This window comes from Chlorocebus sabaeus, chromosome 14 (genome assembly GCF_047675955.1).
Source record: "Chlorocebus sabaeus isolate Y175 chromosome 14, mChlSab1.0.hap1, whole genome shotgun sequence".
Lineage (NCBI taxonomy): Eukaryota > Metazoa > Chordata > Mammalia > Primates > Cercopithecidae > Chlorocebus > Chlorocebus sabaeus.
In genome coordinates this window covers 1,441,319-1,462,220 of record NC_132917.1, presented here as the reverse complement: position 1 = coordinate 1,462,220, position 20,902 = coordinate 1,441,319, and the positions used below count along the sequence as shown (strand labels likewise).

At 43.1% G+C, this 20,902-nt stretch overlaps 1 protein-coding gene across 3 annotated transcripts in view; it reads right to left on the bottom strand.

Moving 5' to 3' along the window:
• Positions 1–20,902, bottom strand: part of TPO (thyroid peroxidase) — a 115,099-nt gene that overhangs the window by 56,294 nt on the left and 37,903 nt on the right. For all 3 annotated transcript variants that reach the window (XM_038006477.2, XM_073022729.1, XM_073022730.1), the window contains exons 5-6: positions 20,572–20,701; positions 18,149–18,355 (exon numbers count right to left, since the gene is read on the bottom strand). In XM_038006477.2, the coding sequence (XP_037862405.2) occupies positions 18,149–18,355; positions 20,572–20,701 (337 nt within the window). The remainder of the gene's footprint in view (positions 1–18,148; positions 18,356–20,571; positions 20,702–20,902) is intronic.

Here is a 20,902-nt window from a genome sequence, read left to right as displayed (position 1 = left end):
GCACTTGTAGTCCCAGCTACTCGGGAGGCTGAGGCAGGAGAATGGTGTGAACCCAGGATGTGGAGCTTGCAGTGAGCTGAGATCACACCACGGCACGCCAGCCTGGGTGACTGTGCAAGACTCCATCTCAAAAAAGAAAAGAAAAAAAAAAAGCGCTTCCACTGAGAGCCCTTAGGGAGGCCTGCAAGGCTCAGAGCAGAGGATGTGAGAACTTAGGGCCAGCAGGGAACCCAGGCAGGAGCTGAAATTCAGCAAGAGAATAAGAAAGCCAAGAAAACCATGACAGCAGGAACTCCAGTGCACGCCCTTCGGATTATACAGGCCCAGCGGCCCCAAGAATAAGAGGAAATAGAGGAATTAAATTGAGGAGCACAAATAATAATAAAATTACAAATAAATAACAAGGAGCTGCAAATTCTCCTAATAACTGATTGAAAGAGACTCTTAAGAAGAGCTGAAAGTCTCTCTAGAAATCGATGAAAGGTTAACTTGCTTGTTAACAAAATTCAAGAACACCAGCAAAGCCTCCCTCAAAAGAAAATCTATACTCTTTAAATTGCTATCATCAAAACAACAAAAACAAAGAAATTAAGTGGCTATTTTAAGAATTTAGTTAAGGAACAGAGAGCTAAAGCAAAAGTAAATGAGAAAGTTAAATTAATACATGCAGAACTTAAAATTAATTAATTATGAATAAAAGACCTGGTGAGAAGAAAACATAAAGCTCTGCTTCACAACCCAGTGTGAAAAACAAAGAAAGGGCACAGAGTGAGGCAGGATTTGGAATGAGAAAGGAGCAGGGCTCAAGTGTGCAGGAGAGACGAGAAGAATCAGGGGCGACTGTCTGTGCAGCTTCATGGCAACACACTGGAAAATGAAGAGCCGATGGATGACTCCCTAACAAAATGGAAATAACCACAATTTTTCCAAAAAGAAATGTAAAACTCCAAAGGACAATGAGGATGGAAGAGACAGACAAGGTGATCAGAAATCCAGGGATCAGATGGCATTGACAGTGGACTTCTATCAAATCTCGTAAGGACAGGTTAACTCCAAGGTTGCTTAAACTATTTCAGCGACAGAAAAGATGGAAAGGCCCCCAGTGCGTTCTACAGAGTCAGCAAAACTTTTGTGTTGGCCTCTGATGAAAACAGGACAAGGACGGGGCATACAGGTCAATATCCCCTTCTAAATAAAATAATGAAAGATAGGGCAGCCAATCAAAAAGCAATTACCAGAGTCAAATAGAATCTATTCACAGAATGGTTCCGTGTTGGATAGGGTTATATTATCCAGGGTGTCGATAAATTAAAGAAGAAAAATTAATATCACAGGTACTTAAAATGCAATAATACAAGGTACTATTACTTACCATTCCTGGTTAAATAGAAATGGAATAGAATAGATTGGAATTGCTAAAATATAATGTAGAAGCAATAACAAATATTATCTTGAGCAGTTAAACAATGGAACAATTTAATTTAAAATTAGGGACTAGCAGAAACACCCACTATCATTGTTGGTACTTAGTACTATCTGTTAGACCAAAGTCTAGAAATTAAACAAGAGCTGGTAAAACTACTATAAGAGAAAATAAGATTTAAACCATAATAAAATTATCTTTTTTCTTAATGCTATGTTAGATGTCTACAACATCTAAAAATTCTAAAAAATTGATCAAATTTTTTAAAAAGTGTCTTCAATCTGTGGAAAAGTATAAAATTGTTCTTTTCCTTTTTTTCTTTTTGTTTTGTTCTTTAGCAAAGTACCACGAATGGTAATGGAGAAAAAATATCCCTTTCATAATGACAAAAAAGTTGATCAAAATCAGGTGTGTAAATTTAACAAAATAATCACATGATATACAAAAAGAAAATCATAAAACATCATTAAATATACGAAAATCTGAGAAGAGATCATTTCTCTCTAAATGAGTGTATACATTAAATGCAATTTCATTTAGAATAATGATAGTATGTTTTCATTTTGAAAGGATAAATTAATTTTAAAGTTTATATGAAGACACCAATTCCATTATTTATTCCTTAATCAACTAGGGAAAAGAATAGTGATGCAGTATTGACTTGACAGACAATAGGATATACTATAAGGCTGCTATGATCAAGTCCACACAGTATTGTCAACAAGAATAGATGAATCTGTTAATAAAGGAAGACAGAGAGCCCAGAACCAGACACCAGTTCTCCTGTGACAAAGCGTTATCTAGGCCTATGGGGAGAAGGAGGGTGGAACCAGCTGGTTTTCCATCTGGATGGGAATAAAATGCACCCCGACTGTCCACTGTGCAAGATACATGGAAACCCATGCTGCAGTCCCACCCAGGAGGTCACTGCTGACTTTGAGCAAAGGAGATTCCTGAACCACAACTGAGCCTAGAAGCCATCAACACATAAGGAGACCTGGCCTCATAAAATATAAAAGTGCTCCATGCTGAGAGTTCTGGGTTGATGGGGCTGGAGAAAAATATTTGTAAGAAAAGTGAGAGAGAGTTAACATCTAGAGTGGAAAGGAGCAATTAAAATCAATTAACAGTCAAATAGTAGAAAAATGGACAAAGGTTATGAATAGATCATTCATTGAACAAATACAAATTGCCAAAAAAAAAATAATAAAGGACAAGTTTAAAATTTACTAACATTCAGGGAAAGCAACTAATGTAACAACGAACTATCTCTTTTTTGCTGCCAAACAAGCAGAAAAAAATGAGAAAAAAACAACTAAGGCTGTTACTAGTGTGGACGGTGGATGCGGGTAAGGGGTGCACTCAGTTGTTGCTGTGAGGGCACAGAATTTTTAGACAGTAGTACCAGCACAGCAGTGCCAAAGCCGCCTTCCAACCTGGCAGTGTCACTTCTGGTGATCCACGCTGTGGCAGAGGCTGCAGTACAGAAGGGCACACCCATGGCTGTGACCTGGAGCATGGAACAGTCCAGCCGTGAGCAGGGAGGGCTTGGAGCTCCATCGGGGGGATTTCCAGGATGCATCACTATTGATTGAGAACCCAAGATACAGAACGTGTACTCAGCAGAGTCCTGTTTTTATTAACAACATTCAAAAGAAAATGCTTGTGCGTGACTTCTTTAGGTGTAGCCGAGTGAGCATTCAAATCGTGGAAAGGGCACACCATGACCACTCATATCACGGGAGGAGCACGCGATGAGCACTCAGATCATCAGAAGGACACGCCATGAGCATTGGGGTCACGGGAAGGAGATAGCATGAGTATTTGGATCACAGAAAGGGCACACATGAGCACTCAGATCATGTGAAGGGCACTCCATCAGCATTCAGAACACAGGAAGGGCACGCTGCGGGCATTCAGGTCATGGAAAGGGCACGCCATGACCACTCATATCACGGGAGGAGCACGCGATGAGCACTCAGATCACGGGAAGTACATGCCGTGAGCATTTGCATCATGGGAAGGGCATGATATCAGCATTGAGATCACAGGAAGAGCATACCATGAGCACTCAAATAATGGGAAGGGCATGCTATGAACATGCAGATCGTGGTAAGGGCACACCATGAGCATCAGGATCATGGGAAGGCCATGCCATGAGCGCTCAGATCACAGCAAGGGCGTGCTGATTAAAACAGGGTGCCCAGTGAATCCCTTTGAGCCCACTATGCTGTCTACACCAACTTCTTACTATTCTAGTTTCATTTATCACGCCCCCTTCCCCTTACGCACACACTTCAAATATCAACATTTGGGAGTCAAGTGATCTGGTTTGGGGACAGAGGCATGAGTGGAGAACATGGGAGTGAGAAGCAGGAGAGTCTAGCAAGTAAGGGAGGGAGAGGAAAAGCCACGTGTCAGGAGAGTCAGGCACAGTTTAAGTTTTACATTTATGTGAAATTACACTTACATGTGGGTGCTCCAGTGTAATGTAAGAAATTCTTATTTGAATTAAAACCTATTTTGAACTAACATCAACGTAAGGACCATGCATCAAGATTTGTGGGGGCGGGGGCAGGTCATAGGAAAATACAGTCTTAACTCCACTTGTCAAAAAGTATGACGCAGTGAACGTAACTCAATTCGCTTTTACCATAAGAAGTTGAGAAATGTGAAGCAGATGAAAAGGCATAATAGGAAGGCAGTAGAAAACAAAGAACAGGAAAGACTTATGGGCCCGAATAGACTAACTGCACCCAGAACTGAGCCCATAACCAAAGATCTGCCACCCCAGAGGTTATCAGGACCAGAGTCACAAATAAGCTCTACCAGTTGTTCAAAACAAAAAACCCAAATCTCATTCTAGACAAGGTAATCCTGAGCATAGTGAAAGAAATGGGCAACCCTGACCACTGTCAGATGCTGGTGTGTAACACCCAAACAGGTGCAGCATCAGAAAAGAGCACTGTAGCATAACTCTGCTTATGAAGAGAGATGCAACATTTCAAATAAAATATTAGCAAATTCAATCCAAGAATAAGTGAAAACCTGCATCACCATCCTGCAGGCCATGTAAGGATGGCACTGCGTTGGAAGTCTACCAGTGTAGCTCACACAATAACAAAGTGAAGTGGAAGCCCTGTGGCCTCCTCCACCGACGCTGGGAAGGCATTGAGTAAAGCTAGAACCCACAAGCCTCACTGAAATTCTTGGGAATCACAAATAAAAGATTTTCAATTTTCTAACGGAAGTTGTCTAGCAGAAATTCCTAGTAGACACAATATGGGAGGAAAAACATCAGAATCATGCCCTTTACCTAAGAAACAGAGCCAGGATACTGCTCTCACCATGGCTTTTTAAAATGTTACTCGCTAAAGTAGTATTTTATGTACATAAAATCGATTCCTAATAAAACAAAGCTATATATCAAACCCAGTTTTTAATATGTTTAAAATAAAATATAGAAAAATATATTTATTATATATATTATTATACATATCAGATAAGGAAGATCTGCTCAGTAAGATAACAATTTAGATGTCATAAAGAAGAAAAAAAATTGACTAAAATTGACCCAAATTTAAATCTTATGAATAATGGCACTGTAAACAAAATGAAAAGCCAAGCAATTATATAGAGTGAAGGACCAAGGCTCACTCTTTGTCCACCTTTTTTGCCTTTGAAACCTGTTTGCAACAAAGATCTAACAAAGCTCACGTCCAAGGTTATTTGGGTCTAAGTGTTCTGGGCAGCTGTTCTCATTTTGGTTCAAGTAAACTCCTTAAAATGATATTTTGTGCCTCAGCTTCTTGCTTTAGGTCAACAAAAGATAGACAGAGGCTTTAATGCCAGTAATTAAAATTGAAGATTTTCTTCCTTAGTGCATTGGAAAATAATAGGAATTATGTAAGAATAATTGTTGCAGAGAAATAATCAATTAGAAAATACAATTTGCCATCTCATTGCTGCAGAGAAATTTGGGAGAAACTATTAAAATTCCAACATGAGGAGGATTTTTTGTGACAGACATGGAGGACAGGAGGTAGGACTAGATTTCAGCTCTCACTCAGACAAACAGAGCAGTGTGTGGAAGCTCACGTCGTGAACGTTTGCTCCAGAATGACGGCAGGAATACATCAGGAAAGCCAAGAGAACCCACAAACCCTCTGAAGGAAGCGGATGGCTCCTGCAGCACTCGGGAGACACCCCAAATACTGTGAGTGCCCAAACTGCAGAAGTGGGAGAGATCACCCACCCTGAACACGCACCCCCAATGGGGAACCGGAAGGTCTAGATTACGGGAGAAGATTCTGACTTTACCCGGAGCTGAGTCAATTTAGAGAGCCGAGTGGAATACAGGGGTAGAGGAGGCAGCGGGAAAAGCCCTGTGGGCTCTCTGAGTCCCCTAGGTAGCCACTTCCACCTTGCCTCACAGGGGTCCTTCAGGAAGGTTGCCAGGGGCACCTGAAAAAGGCCACAGGAAGAAGGAAACCTCCAGCTGAACTTTGTAACAATTTGAACTGGGTGGCTAGATCCAGAAGAGAGATAACAATCACTACACCTTGGCTCTCAGGAAGCCACCTCCCTAGGAAACAGGGAGTGTACTAATTACATCCAGGGAACACTCCGAGGGACGAAAGATGCTGAACAACAGCCTTGAGCCCTAGACCTTCCCTCTGACAGAGACTATCCAAATTTGAAGGAACCAGAAAACCAACTCTGGTAATATGACAAAACAAGGCTCTTTAACACTCCCCAAAATCACACTAGCTCACCAGCAATGGATCCAAAGAAGGTATCTCTGATTTACCTGAAAAAAAATTCAGAAAGTTAGTTACTAAGCTAATCAGGAAGGCACCAGAGTAACGCAAAGCCCAATGTAAGGAAATCGGAAAAATGATACAAGAAGTGAAGGAAGAAATATTCCAGGAAATAGATATCATAAATAAAAAAAATCAAAACTTCAGGCAACATTGGACACACTTAGAGAAATTCAAACTGCTCTGGAAACTCTCAGCAATAGAATCAAACAAGCAGAAGAAAGAACTTCAGAGCTCAAAGACAAGGTCTTCAGATTAACCCAATCCAACAAAGACAAAGAAAAAGAATAATAAAATATGAAGAAAGCCTCCAAGATGTCTGGGATTATGTCAAATGACCAAATCTAGGAATAATTAGTGTTCCTGAGGAAGAAGAGAAATCTAAAAGTTTGGAAAGTTTATTTTGGGGAATAATAGAGGAAAACTTCCCTGGCTTTGCTGGAGACCTAGACACCAAATACAAGAGGCTCAAAGAACACCTGGAGAATTCATCGCTAAAAGATCATTGCACAGGCACATTGTCATCAGGTTACCTAAAGTTAAGATGAAGAAAAGAATCGTAAGAGCTGTGAGACAAAAACACCAGGTAACCTACAAAGGAAAAACTTATCAGATTAACAGCAGATTTCTCAGCAGAAACCCTACAAGCTAGAAGGGTTTGGGGCCCTATTTTTAGCCTCCTCAAACAAAACAATTATCAGCCAAAAATGTTGTATCCAGTGAAGCTAAGCTTCATAAATGAAGGAAAGATACAATCTTTATTAGACAAACAAATGATGAGAAAATTCACCCCTACCAAGACAGCACTACAAGAACTGCTAAAAGGAGCTCTAAATCTTGAAACAAATCCTGGAAACACATCCAAACACAACCTCTTTAAAGCATAAATCTCACAGGACCTATAAAACAAAAATACAATTTAAAAAAACAGCAAAATCACAAAAACTCAAGGTGTACAGGCAACAAATAGCACAATGACTGGAATGATACCTCACATCTCAATACTACCATTGAATGTAAATGGTCTAAATGCTCCACTTAAAAGATACAGAATTGCAGAATGGATAAGAATTAAGCAACCATCTGCTGCCTTCAAGAGACATGTCTAACACATAAGGACTCACATAAACTTAAGGGATAGAAAAAGGCATGCCATGCAAATGGACACCGAAAGCAAGCAGGAGTAGCTATTCTTATATCAGACAAAATAAACTTTAAAGCAACAGTGGTTAAAAAAGACAAAGAGGGTCATTATAATGATAAAAGGCCTTGTCAAACAAGAAAATATCACAATCCTAAATAAATATGCACCTAACCCTGGAGCTCCTAAATTTATAAAACAATTACTAATAGAACTAAGAAATGAGATAGACAGTAACACAACAATAGTGGGGGACTTCAATACTCCACTGATAGCCCTAGACAGGTCATCAAGACAGAAAGTCAACAAAGAAACAGTGTAAACTATACCCTAGAACAAATGGATTTAACAGATATTTACAGAACATTCTACCCAACAACCACAGAATACACATTCTATTCAACAGTACATGGAACTTTCTCTGAGATAGACCATATGATAGGTCTCAAAATGAGCCTCAATAAATTTAAGAAAACTGAAATTATATCAAGCACTCTCTCAGACCACAGTGGAATAAAACTGGAAATCAACTCCAAAAGGAACCTTCAAAACCATGCAAATACATGGAAATGAAACAACCTGCTCCTGAATGACCACTGGGTCAAAAATGAAATCAAGATGGAAATTAAAAAATTCTTTGGGGCCAGATATGGTGGCTCACGCCTGTAATCCTAGCACTTTGGGAGGCCGAGGCCAATGGATCACCTGAGATCAGGAGTTCCAGACCAGTCTGGCCAACATGGTGAAACTCCATCTCTACTAAAAATACAAAAGATTAGCTGGGCGTGGTGGTGGAAGCCTGTAATCCCAGCTACTCGGGATCCTGAGGCAGGAGAATCACTTGAACCTGGGAGGCGGAGGTTGCAGTGAGCTGAGATTGTGCCACTACACTCCAGCCTGAGCAACAAGAGTGAAACTCCATCTCAAAAAAAAAAAAAAAAAAAAAAAAAAAATTATTCAATCTTAACAACAATAATGACACAACCTATCAAAACCTCTAGGATACAGCAAAGGCTGTGATAAGAGGAAAGTTCATAGCCCTAAATGCCTACATAAAAAATCTGAAAGAGCGCAAACTGACAATCTAGGGTTACACCTTAAGGAATTAGAGAAACAAGAACAAACCAAACCCAAACCCAGCAGAAGAAAGGAAATAACCAAGATCAGAGCAGAACTAAATGAAATTGAAACAACAACAACAACAACAACAACAACAAAAATACAAAAGATAAATGAAACAAAAACCTGGTTCTTTGAAAAGATAAATAAAACTGATAGACCATTAGCAAGGTTAACCAAGAAAAGAAGAGAGAAAATCCAAATAAGCTCAATTAGAAGCGAAATGGGAGATATTACAACTGGCACCACTGAACTACAAAAGATCATTCATGGCTACTATGAACACCTTTATGCACATCAACTAGGAAACCTAGAGGCGATGGATAAATTTCTGGAAAGATATAACCCTCCTAGCTTAAATCAGGAAGAATTAGATACCCTGAACAATAACAAGCAGTAAGATTGAAATGGTAACACAAAAATTACCAACAAAAAAAGTCCAGGCCAGACAGATTCACAGCAGAATTCTGCCAGACAGTCAAAGAATTGTTACCAATCCTATTGACACTACTCCACAAGACAGAGAAAGAGGCAACCCTTCCTAAATCATTCTATGATGCCAGTATCACCCTAATAGTAAAACCAGAAAAGGACATAACCAAAAAAGAAAACTACAGACCAATATCCCTGATGAACATAGATGCTAAAATCCTTAACAAAATACTAGCTAACCAAGTCCAACGCATATCAAAAAAGATAATCCACCATGATCAGGTGGGTTTCATACCAGGGATGCCGGGATGGCTTAACATACACAAGTCAATAAATGTGATACACCATGTAAACAGAATCAAAAGCAGAAATCACATGATCGTCTCAATAGATGCATAAAAAGTATTCGACAAGATCCAGCATCCCTTTATGATGAAAACTCAGCAAAACAGGCATACAAGGGAAATACCTCAATGTAATAAAAGCCATCTATGACAAACTCACAGCCAACATAATTCTGAATAGGGAAAAGTTTAAAGCATTCCCTCTGAGAAGTGGAACAAGACAAGGATGCCCACCCTCACCACTCCTCTTCAACATGGTACTGGAAGTCCTAGCCAGAGCAATCAGACGAAAGAAATAAAGGGCATCCAAATCAGCGAAGAGGAAGTCAGTCTGTCACTGTTTGCTGAAGATATTATCGTTTACCTTGAAAACTCTAAGGACTCTACCAGAAAGCTCCTAGAACTGATAAAAGAATACAGCAGTTTCCAGATACAAGATTAATGTACACAAATCAGTAGCTCTTCTACACACCAACAGCGATCAAGCTGGGAATCAAATCAAAAACTCAACCCCTTCTACAATAGCTGCAAAAAAGAAAGAAAAAGAAAGAAAGAAAGAAAGAAAAAAAGGAAAAAAAAGAAAAGAAAAGAAATACTTAGAAATATACCTAACCAAGGAGGTGAAAGACCTCTACAAGGAAAACTACAAAATAAAACACTGCTGAAAAAAACTACAGACAACACAAACAAATGGGACACATCCCATACTCATGGATGGGTAGAGTCAATATTGTAAAAACAACCATACTGCCAAAAGCAATCTATTAATTCGACACAATTCCCATCAAAATATCACCATCATTCTTCACCAAATTAGAAAAAAAAAATCCTAAAATTCATATGGAACCCAAAAAGAGCCTGCATAGCCAAAGCAAGATCAAGCAGAAAGAACAAATCTGGAGGCATCACATTACTTGATTTCAAACTATACTGTAAGGCCATAGTCACTCAAACAGCATAGTATGGGTATAAAAATAAGCACATAGACCAATGGAAGAGAATAGAGAACCCAGAAATAAACCCAAATACTTACAGCCAATTGATCTTCAACAATGCAAACAAAAACAAAAAGTGGGCAAAGGACCTCCTATTCAACAAATGATGCTGCGATAACTGGCAAGCCATGTGTAAGAGAATGAAACTAGATCCTCATCTCTCACCTTATACAGAAACAACTCAAGATGAATCAAGGACTTAAGTCTAAGACCTGAAACTATCAAAACTCTAGAAGATAACATTGGAAAAACTCTTCTAGACATTGGCTCAGGCAAGGATTTAATGACCAAGAACCCAAAAGCAAATTCAATAAATCAAAGATAAATAGTTGGGACTTAATTAAACTAAAGAGCTTGTGCACAGCAAAAGGAACAGTCAGCAGAGTAAACAGACACCTCACAGAAAATCTTCACAATCCATACATCTGACAAAGGATTAATATCCAGAATCTACAATGAACTCAAACAAATCAGTAAGGAAAACCAAACAATCGCATCAAAAATGGGCTAAGGGCATGAATAGAGAATTCTCAAAAGATGATACACAAATGGCCAACAAACATATGAAAAAATGCTCAACATCACTAATCATCAGGAAATGCAAATCAAAACGCAATGCAATAGCACCTTACTCTGGCAAGTGGCCACAATAAAAAAATCAACAAATAATAGATGTTGGTGTGGATGTGGTGAAAAGGGAGCAACCCTTCTACCCCTGCTGGTGGGAAGGTAAATTAGTACAACCACTACTGAAAACACCATGGAGAGTCCTTAAAGGGCTAAAAGTGGAACTACTGCTTGATCCAGCGATCCCATTACTGGGTATCTACCCAGAGGAAAAGAAGTCATATACGAAAAAAATACTGGCACACACACGTTTATAGCTGCACAATTCACAATTTCCAAACTGTGGAAGCAGCACAAATGCCCATCAATCAACGCGTGGATAAAGAAACTGTGAAATATATGATTATATATGATTATATATATATGATGGAATACTACTCCGCCATAAAAAGGAAAGAATTAATGGCATTTGCAGCTACCTGGTTGAGATTGGAGACTATTATTCTAAGTGAAGTAACTCAGGAATTGAAAACCAAACATTTTATGTTCTCACTCATAAGTGGGACCTCAGTATGAGGATGTAAAGGCTTAAGAATGACACAGTGGACTTTGGGGACTCAGGGGGAAATGTTGGGAAGGGAGTGAGGGATAAAAGGCTACAAATTGTGTTCAGTGTACACTGCTTAGGTGACAGGTGCACCAAAATCTCACAAATCACCACTGAAGAACTTACTCATATCACCAAACACCACCTGTTCCCAATAACTTATGGAAATAACAAAATTCCATCCTGAACATAATTCATAATCCACTAACTCCACTTTGTATTATGTACCTAGAGAGACACACTGGTGTGCACGAGAAGGCTTGGGTAGCTTTTAGGTTTTCGATACATTCATAGCTACATGTTTTCTGCAGTGGATGGGGGGTTTGCAGCACCCAGTGGAACATCATCGGGCTGGCTGCATCCCCACTTAGCTGAGACCAGAAGGAGCGAGGGCATGAAGAAAAGCCTGGTCCTAAAATAGAGGATGCTGCGAAGCTCTCACAGCTCCCTAGAAGCTACTGGGTTGAGTGAGGCAGTAGTCAGAGACTCAAAACACTTTAATTTATAGTCTCATGCAGTTGCTGGAAACACGTTTCTCTAAGGAAAATTGAATAAACATAGATATGATAAACTGTGTGGATCATTTTCTGTTTTGCTTTGAGATTCTAAAGTCCTAACTTGCTCCAAGCTCACTAAGAACTTTTACCCTCACACTCCACCGTAAATACTCAGAGACCAAACTGGATGGTTTCAGTGCAAAGGACATCAAACATTTAAAAGCACTGACTTATGATGCGTCATCTACTGGGTTGACGGAGCTACTCCTAGAGTATACCATATATTTTTCATCTCACTGGAGTGACTATTAGCTCAATCACTCAACTACTGAAGGCTGCCCTGGGGATGGACAGGATCTGGATAATTGACGAACACTCTTAACTACAAGCCAGGAGGTTCGTGCCCGAGACCAAGAGCCCTGAAAAGTGCCTTGGAGACCCACCCTGGGGCCTCTCTCACATTCTCACCCACAGGCACACAGGTGTCCTCTCTGCCAGATGTGGTCTTGCCTTTTATTTAAAAAATTGTTTACAAATAATTTAATTGTTATTTTTCTCTAAGTACAAAGATAATATATGCTCAATAATGAACATTTTGAAATAAGAAAAGTGACAAGGAGAATATCATCTAAAATTTTACTAACCCGGGAAACATTTCACCATTTCCATAGTGTCACTGTATAACATGATTGTTTAAAGTTGCTTGTGTTTCTCATGCTCCTAGCCTGTGATCAGTGTTTAAAGTTTTCCAGTATTTTGGAGATATAAAAATAGTGACAAACAAATATATTCACCCACTTTTATGGGCAGTTTTGACATTGTCCCTAGGAAAGATTCTTATGGTGATGTGAATGGGCTTGATTTCATTTCATATTTTATGTCACATCGTGTCCCAAATGCATTCACCAATTTACATTTGCACAGCAATGTATGGATGCAAATAATTTCTCAATACCCTCAACGACACTAAATTAAATTTCTTTCCAGTTTGTATGTTTAAAAACAGCATCTTGCTGTTAATTTATCTTTCATTTATATCTGTGTGTGTGTGTGTGTTTACATACACATTTGAGTTTTCTTGTAATTTTCCTGTTCACATCAGGGGTTTATTCCATTGGGTGTTTATTTTTTCTCGTTGCTTTATAAGAGCCCGTTATAGAATGAAGATAACAATTCCTTGTCATTCCGTATTTTCAAGTCGTCCCCTGAGGGTTTGCCTCTTGTCCATGTACTGAGTTTGTGTCCAGAGCCCTTAGCACACAGCCCTGAGGTCTGGAGTCTCAGCTCCTTAGTTTCTTGGAACAAGCCCTGCAGGCTCCCGCCTGAGATGGTCCAGCCCCTCCCTCCCTGCTGCCCACAGCACCTGCCCCAGCCTCTCTGCCTTCAGGGCCCCACAGGCATGTGCTTCGTGTAGAAGAGAAGTACCGTCAACACCAGTCCTGTGCCGTGGAAGATAGGCTGGCCCAGAACAGCCAGAACAGAAAGTTGAAATAGGGCAGAGAGATGGTACCTGGCGTGACCGGGCTCACTATAACTGAGCCCTAAAAAGAAAGGAGGAGCTTGGAGAGTGACATGGCTGATGAGAACACCCGCCTTTCCCTGAGATCCAGTAGGAAGCACCCAAGGAGCTAGTGCCCGGACCCCCCAGAACGTCTGCGGGGTTCTCCATGAACATTACAGAATCCTGCTCCTCTCCACGGCCTCCCCTGCCCTTGTCCAACACACTCCTGAGTTACACAGGGTCCTCTTAGAACCCCATGGCAGCAGAAGGAGCCTGGAACAGCTGTGTGCATGTGAGGTGTGTGCATGTGCCTGTGTGCACGTGTGTGTATGGGTGTGTATGGGTGTGGGTGGGTGTGCATGTGAGGTGTGTGCAGGTGTGTGTGGGTCTGTGTGTGCATGAGCATGATTAGGTGCATGTGCCTGTGTGTGCATGGGTGTGGGTGGTTGTGGGTGTGTGGGTGTGTGTGGGCGGGTGTGCATGTGTGTGGGTGGGTGTGGGTGGATGTGGGTGGATGTGGGTGTGTGTGTGGGTGGGTGTGCAGGGGTGTGCAGGGGTGTGTATGGGTGTGGGTGGTTGTGTGTGGATGTGGGTGCATGGGTGTGGGTGGGTGTGTATGGGTGTGGGTGGGTGTGCATGTGTGTGTGTGCACGTGGGTGGGTGTGCGTGTACGTGGGTGGGTGTGCGTGTGTGTGGGTGTGTGTATGTGTGTATGTGTGTGTATGGGTGTGGGTGGGTGTGCATGTGTGTGGGTGGGTGTGTGTATATGTGTGCATGTGTGTGTGTGGGTGTGCATGTGTGTATGTGTGTGCATGTGTGTGTGGGTGTGCATGTGTGTATGTGTGTGCATGTGTGTGGGTGGGTGTGCATGTGTGTATGTGTGTGCATGTGTGTGGGTGGATGTGCATGTGTGGATGCACAAGGGTGAACACACAGGTTATGGGTGGTCACATGTGCCTGTGGGTATGTTTCTGCCTGGTCGTGCAGGGGGCCCTGGGGCCCAACTCACTTTTGCTTTTCACTCCCGCTCAGGTTCTTCTGAGGAGACTTTTCTTAGGACAACAGGCCAATTTCTCTCCTAAAGCGGGTGGAAGTCCAGTTTCCCCAGGGCCAACTTATCCAGGAGGCACCATAGCCACAGTGCCTACGGCTACAGGAGTAAGTGTGCTCACAAATGTTTAATTTATTTTAAAATCAGAAGAAAATAAGAAACATTTAGGCCAAAGAAAAAGCTTTACCTACATGAATAGATTTACCTCTCTATGAACACAGCCATCCATGTAGCTTTGATCATTGTGGATGGAGGAAGGAGCCCCTGTGGGCAGGTGTGTGGGGCTCACCCCAACCGTCACGTGGCCCTGGATATCAGCGGAACATGCCTGGGATGATGCCCTGGCCGGAGGCCCCCGACCTCCCCCACAGTGTGCGTGGCCCTGAAGGGCTGGGCTTTTCCTGGGGTCCTTGTCTGGCCTCAGTGCCACCCGTGTCCTTCCCACCCAGCTGGTGGCCCCCAACTGTCCCACTTGTCTGGACGGGCAAACACAGATTACCCCAATAGCAGCCGCAGACTTGCACGAACAACCCCTCCTTCTTCCAGGCTGCTTTTGACCAGCTCTTGCCCAAACCGGCTAAACTCCAGGGGAGCCCCAAAAGTGGAACCCCCACACAGAGTGGTTCTCTCAGTGCAGCTCCCCACCCAACGTGCTCCCTCCTTGCTGAGTTTCCCTAATCACCTCACATCCCTCCGGCTAGGCTTCCAGCAACACAGCAATTACAATGCACATTCATCGAATTCCTTCTCCGAGTCTGGTTTTGCAAATTCAATCTCATTTCATTTTAATTGCTACACTATTAGGTGGGAAATAGACTCTTTTTACAGACAATGAACCTATATACAAGCAGCTGATAAGTTACAAGGCAAGCCTGGAACCCAAGACCTGACACAGAACAGGTGCCCGTCTCCACCGCTTCTCCAGGCTGCACAACTCAGTCGTTTTTGCAGAGATTCTGCTTGGGAGCCACTTAGCTGGGAATGAGGGCCTCTGCTTGGCAGACTGTTCATTGCTGAAGATACAGGTACTTCTGCAAGATCTGATAGCTCCAATGTTAACAGATGAGAACTTTGGGGTCCTGGGTATGAAGAATGAACACTAGGGCCAGGCGCGGTGGCTCACACCTGTAATCCCAACACTTTGGGAGGCCGAGGCAGGTGGATCAGTTGAGGTCAGGAGTTTAAGACCAGCCTGGGCAACATGGTGAAACTCTGTCTCTACTAAAAATAGAAAAATTAGACAGGCATGGTGGTGCATGCCTGGAGTCCCAGCTACTCAGGAGGCTGAGGCAGGAGAATTGCTTTAATCTGGGAGCTAGAGGTCGCAGTGAGCTGAGATTGTGCCACTGCACTCCAGCCTGGGCAACAGAGCAAGACTCCAGCTCAAAAAAAAAAAAAAAAAAAAAAAAAAAAGAGAATGAACCCCCCGGTTAGAGGGACATGCTGCAGCGGGGGTCACTTCAGGGAAGGCTGGTGAGGAGGCTCTGCAGAGAAGAGCAAGGGACCCTCCCGTCATCCAGGGTCTGAGCCCTGCATGTGAGAGTGTGACCTCCTCCCAGGGACAGGCTGGACCTGGTTGAAATTCAGTTTCTACAATTGACACAGTCTTTATGGTGCTCCTTTTCCTCCTTTCCCCCAATATTATTCCTTTTGGGATATTTGGTTTAGATACCTTGATTTTGCCCATTGGGACCTCCTTTGCAGATGCCCAGAATTTTATAATTGCTGGTTTATGTAACTGTCCTGCCCATCTTCCAGGGACCAGCCTGTCTTCCTTTTCAGCCTGCCCAGCACACAGCACAGCATGGCACAGAATAACTGCCAGTGAAGTTTTATTGAACAAATGTTAGAGAGGACATGAGCCTGAAACCATCTGTGCTCTTAAGTAGAAAATGTCCCTTGTTGGCTGAGCACGGTGGCTCACACCTGTAATCCCAGCACTTTGGGAGGCTGAAGCAGGTGGATCACAAGGTCAGGAGTTCGAGACCAGCCTGGCCAATATGGTGAAACCCCGTCTCTACTAAAAATACAAAAATTAGCCAGGTGTGGTGGCGTGCACCTGTAGTCCCAGCTACCTGGGCGGCTAAGGCAGAAGAACTACTTGAACCGGGGAGGCAGAGGTTGCAGTGAGCTGAGATTGCACCACTGCACTCCAGCCTGAGTGACTGAATGAGACCCTATCTTTAAAAAAAAAAAAAAGAAAAAAGAAAAAAGAAAATAAAGAAAATGTCCCTTGTTAACTTCAAGGCTGGCTTCCAGAGAGAAATAAAATTAAAAACCTACCTATATTGTCTCTTTCTTTTCTGGTAAGAGTGAACATTTGTGCAATATTAATGGAGAGTAATTCTGCAATATTTATCAAAATTCCACAGGCACCTCCACCGTGACTTTGCAGTCTTACCCCTGGATCCATCAGGTGTACACATGTGCACAAAGACTGAGGGCCAAGTGTGCTCTTTGCTTCATTATTTGTGACAGCATAAAAACAGCAATGAAGCAGAAAGCAACTCACGCTCATTAATAAGGGAAGTGGTTAGACAGATTATAATGCACACACAAATGGAATATTAAGAAGTCACAAACAATTAACATTTCTGTTCACTTAATGTTATGCAGACATGTATAAGAACTATTGCTAAGTGGTCCTTACCAGGCACTGAGCATGCACATGATGTGACACAGAGGATGAGAAAAAGCGCAGGTACACATGGGGTCACATGCTCTATTTACACACGTGCCCACACACTAACTTACATGCTACAAACACATGTGCCCACACAGTATCTTATATGCCATATACACACAAGTCCACAAACTGTCTTATATGCCATATACACATGTGCCCACACACTGTCTTATATGCTATATACACACATGCCCACACACTATCTTATGTGCCATATACACATGCCCACACACTATTTTGTGTGCCATATACACACGTGCCCACACACTATCTTATATCCTATATACACACGTGCCCACACACTATCTTATATCCTATATACACACGTGCCCACACACTATCTTATATGCCACATACACACATGCTCACACACTATCTTATATCCTATATACACACGTGCCCACACACTCTTATATGTATAAACACACATGCCCACACAGTATCTTATATGCCAATATGCCATATACACACATGCCCACGCACTGTCTTATATGCTATATACACACATGCCCACACACTCTTATATGCCATATACACATGTGCCCACAATCTTATATTCCATATACACATGTGCCCACACACTCTTACATGCTATATACACATGTGCCCACACATGATCGTATATACTCAAGTGCCCACACGCTATCATATATGCTATATACACACATGCCCACCCACGATCATATATGCTAATACACGTGCCCACACGTAATCCTATACGCTATATACACGTGACCACACACTATCATATATGCCATACACACATCTGCCACACGCTATCTTATATACTATATATATGTGTATCCAGATAATTTCCAGTGAAATGCACGGGATATTCACAACTGTTACCCCTGGGACTAGGACAATAGAAACAGACTTTCACATTTTATTTTATACTGTTCTGTTTGACATTTTAAATAGCACTTAGTTTCATAATAAACATAAAAACGTTTTCTAAAACTTACTTGTATGGGAAAACATGGGTTTTGGTTCTCACAAGTCACCTGGCAGTCAGCCCCTCCCCCGAAGGCAGCTTTGCTGGTGCTCTGCGGTGTGAACGCGATGTCATGGTCGATGTATTGTCCCCATGCCATCAGGAGGTCAGAATAGCGGTCATCATCTGTGACAACCTCATTTGAAACTTGAATGACATGTCGTGTCACCTCCCGGACCTGGGAAGGAAGAGACCATTGGTCAGGACATAGGAGACCCCGTGGGAGAAGAAAGACGACCTTTGGGACCATGCAGTTCCTGGTGTGGTTCCTGTTCACAGAGCTCCAGGTGCCCCTAGGAGATCTGTGCCCTGGAGCTAGGGCGGGAGGAGCGTGAGCTTTGAAGACAGACGCCCTTGGACTCGAATCCCTGCCTTGATTTGTGGTGGCTGGAGGGCCTGGCGTTAACTTCCCTCAGTCCTGGTTTCCTCATCTTTCAGTTAATACAGAAAGGTTGATCTTTCAGGGTTGTTGTCAGGATTAAGTGAAGAGTCCTCTATTTTGAGTCCCTGACTCAGAGGGCAGAGCCTCCAGCCACAGGCGATTACTCCTTGGCCTTGAAGCCTAAGGGACGTTGCCTGGCTGGATTTCCACGTGGGTTGGGAGGAGCGACTCCCCTTCCTTTCCTTTCTCCACCCAGACGTCTGCTGCTGTTACGTTTAACACCGTTCTGCCAGGGCATCTGGAGAGCAGACGACAGGCTTCCCTGTCTCACAGGCTAGGTCCAGATGGAGAGGAATTTTGTCCTGGATGGATCTTACCCTGAGCCTGCCCTACCTGATGTGGATGATTTATATGGCGAAATTTGGATTGGATTTTGGGCCTGGAGTTGGTGCTGTCACAGGATGGGGTTTGGGGGAACCTTGGGATGGGGTGAGCATGCTGTGCACGAGGACGGGCCATGAATCTTTGAGGGTCAGTGGGTCATCTGTGGAGGCAGAAAAACGCCTCTCGCACAACATCCATTCGCGAATCCTTGGAGCCTGCGGATGCGATTACATTAAGGGCCTTGAGATGGGAAGGTTGTCCTGGGTCTCCACGAGTGTCCAGTCCAATCACCTGGGTCCTTAAAGTTGGAGGCCCTCTCCTGACTGGAGGTGGAGCTGTGACTCTAAACAAAGGCACAGAGACACACAACATTCCTGGCTTTGAAGGAGGGGCCACGAGCCAGGGGATGCGGGCACCTCCAGAATTGGAATTGCCAGGAAAGGGGTTCTCCCTGAAGCCCCCAGAAGGAACCAGCTCTGCGACACCTGGATTTGAGCCAAGTGAGACATCAGACACTGATTACGAAACTGGAAGATCACATTTATGTTGTTTTCAGCCACTGAATTTGGAGTAATTTGCCATAGCTGAGTAGAAAACTAACACAATTTACATTTAAGGACACTTGAACTCTGATTTTTCTCAACAGTGAAATAATTCTGAGCAAATATGGGTTTACAGAATCACAGGCTCATAATACAGAGAGTTTAAGAAGCCTCGGGGGTTGAACTGGTCTCTACCGTTGAGCGCAAGGTGGGTAAGACAGTGTTATCCCATTTTAAGGATTGTCACTGGCCAAGAAGGCAAGTGACTTGCAGGAAGCCAGTGGGAACAGAGCGTGAGCCCAATCCCCTCGTCCCTGCTGCTGGGAGCACTGAGCCGTCCTCAGTGACTCAGCCTCCAGCTCTACCCAGGGCTGCTCATGGCTTCTGGGCACACCAGGTCCTCTTACTAAAACCCCCCTGGGAAAATTGCCAAGTTGCTGGCTTTCATAGGGGAACTCTGTGCTGGTATATCTGTGCACGGCTGGTCTGAGTCAGACCTGAGTCCTACCACCTGGCCTCTTTGGGCTAAACAACATCCAGTGCTATTTCTAGATAATTTCGTCACTGAACATGGCACAAGAGCAAACAGACTAGCTGATTCATTGAAATGAGTAGTTAAATTACAAGCAAAATGATTCATTTTTTGACCAACTAGACCAGTAGATTCTACTAGGCTATGACTGTTCAGCAAATAAATTCACCTCTGGGAGAAAAGTGATCATCTTTACATCAGTGAGTGGATTGCTGAACTCAAAGGCATCTTGGGATGTACCGAGCCCGCATGATGGGTAAAGGAACTTATCTGAAAACACCGAAGTGATTTTCAGCAACAGAAATGTTAGGGTTGAGAAAACTTAATTTAAATCTGCAGGGTTCCACTCACTAAGAGATTTTAATCTCCCTGAGCCTTGGCTCCTAAGCCATAGGGCAGAAACAGTGATTGCTACATCAAAGGGAGGCTGGGAGGATCTGAAGGAGTTGCATGTGGCACCCAGCACGAGCAAGAACCCAGTAAAAGGTTATTTCCCTCCCTCAGCATCACAGGACCCAATGTTCGTCCAGGGTAGCAGCGTCCCGAGTACCCACCGGGGGCAGTGGGAACCCGTTGTGCAAGAAGCCGGGGTTCCAGCCTCGGGGCTGACTGAAGCCATCCTCGTAGACTGGAGGGAGCCATCGTGCCAGGGCTGTGTTGGAGGCACCCCATCTGGGGTGGTCTCTGCGGAGACAAACGCAAGGATGTGTTTGAGATGGCGGAGAAGAACACGGAAGCAGAGTGTCCCAGATATAAGGAACCATTCCCAGGGAGAATAAGTGGGGTCTCTCCAGAGGCCCAAGGGGCACAGCTCCCCAGAAGACCCGAAATGCCTCCTGGAGGCCCAGGTCATGGCTGGATTCCAGGGAGCTCATCCCAGAGGCT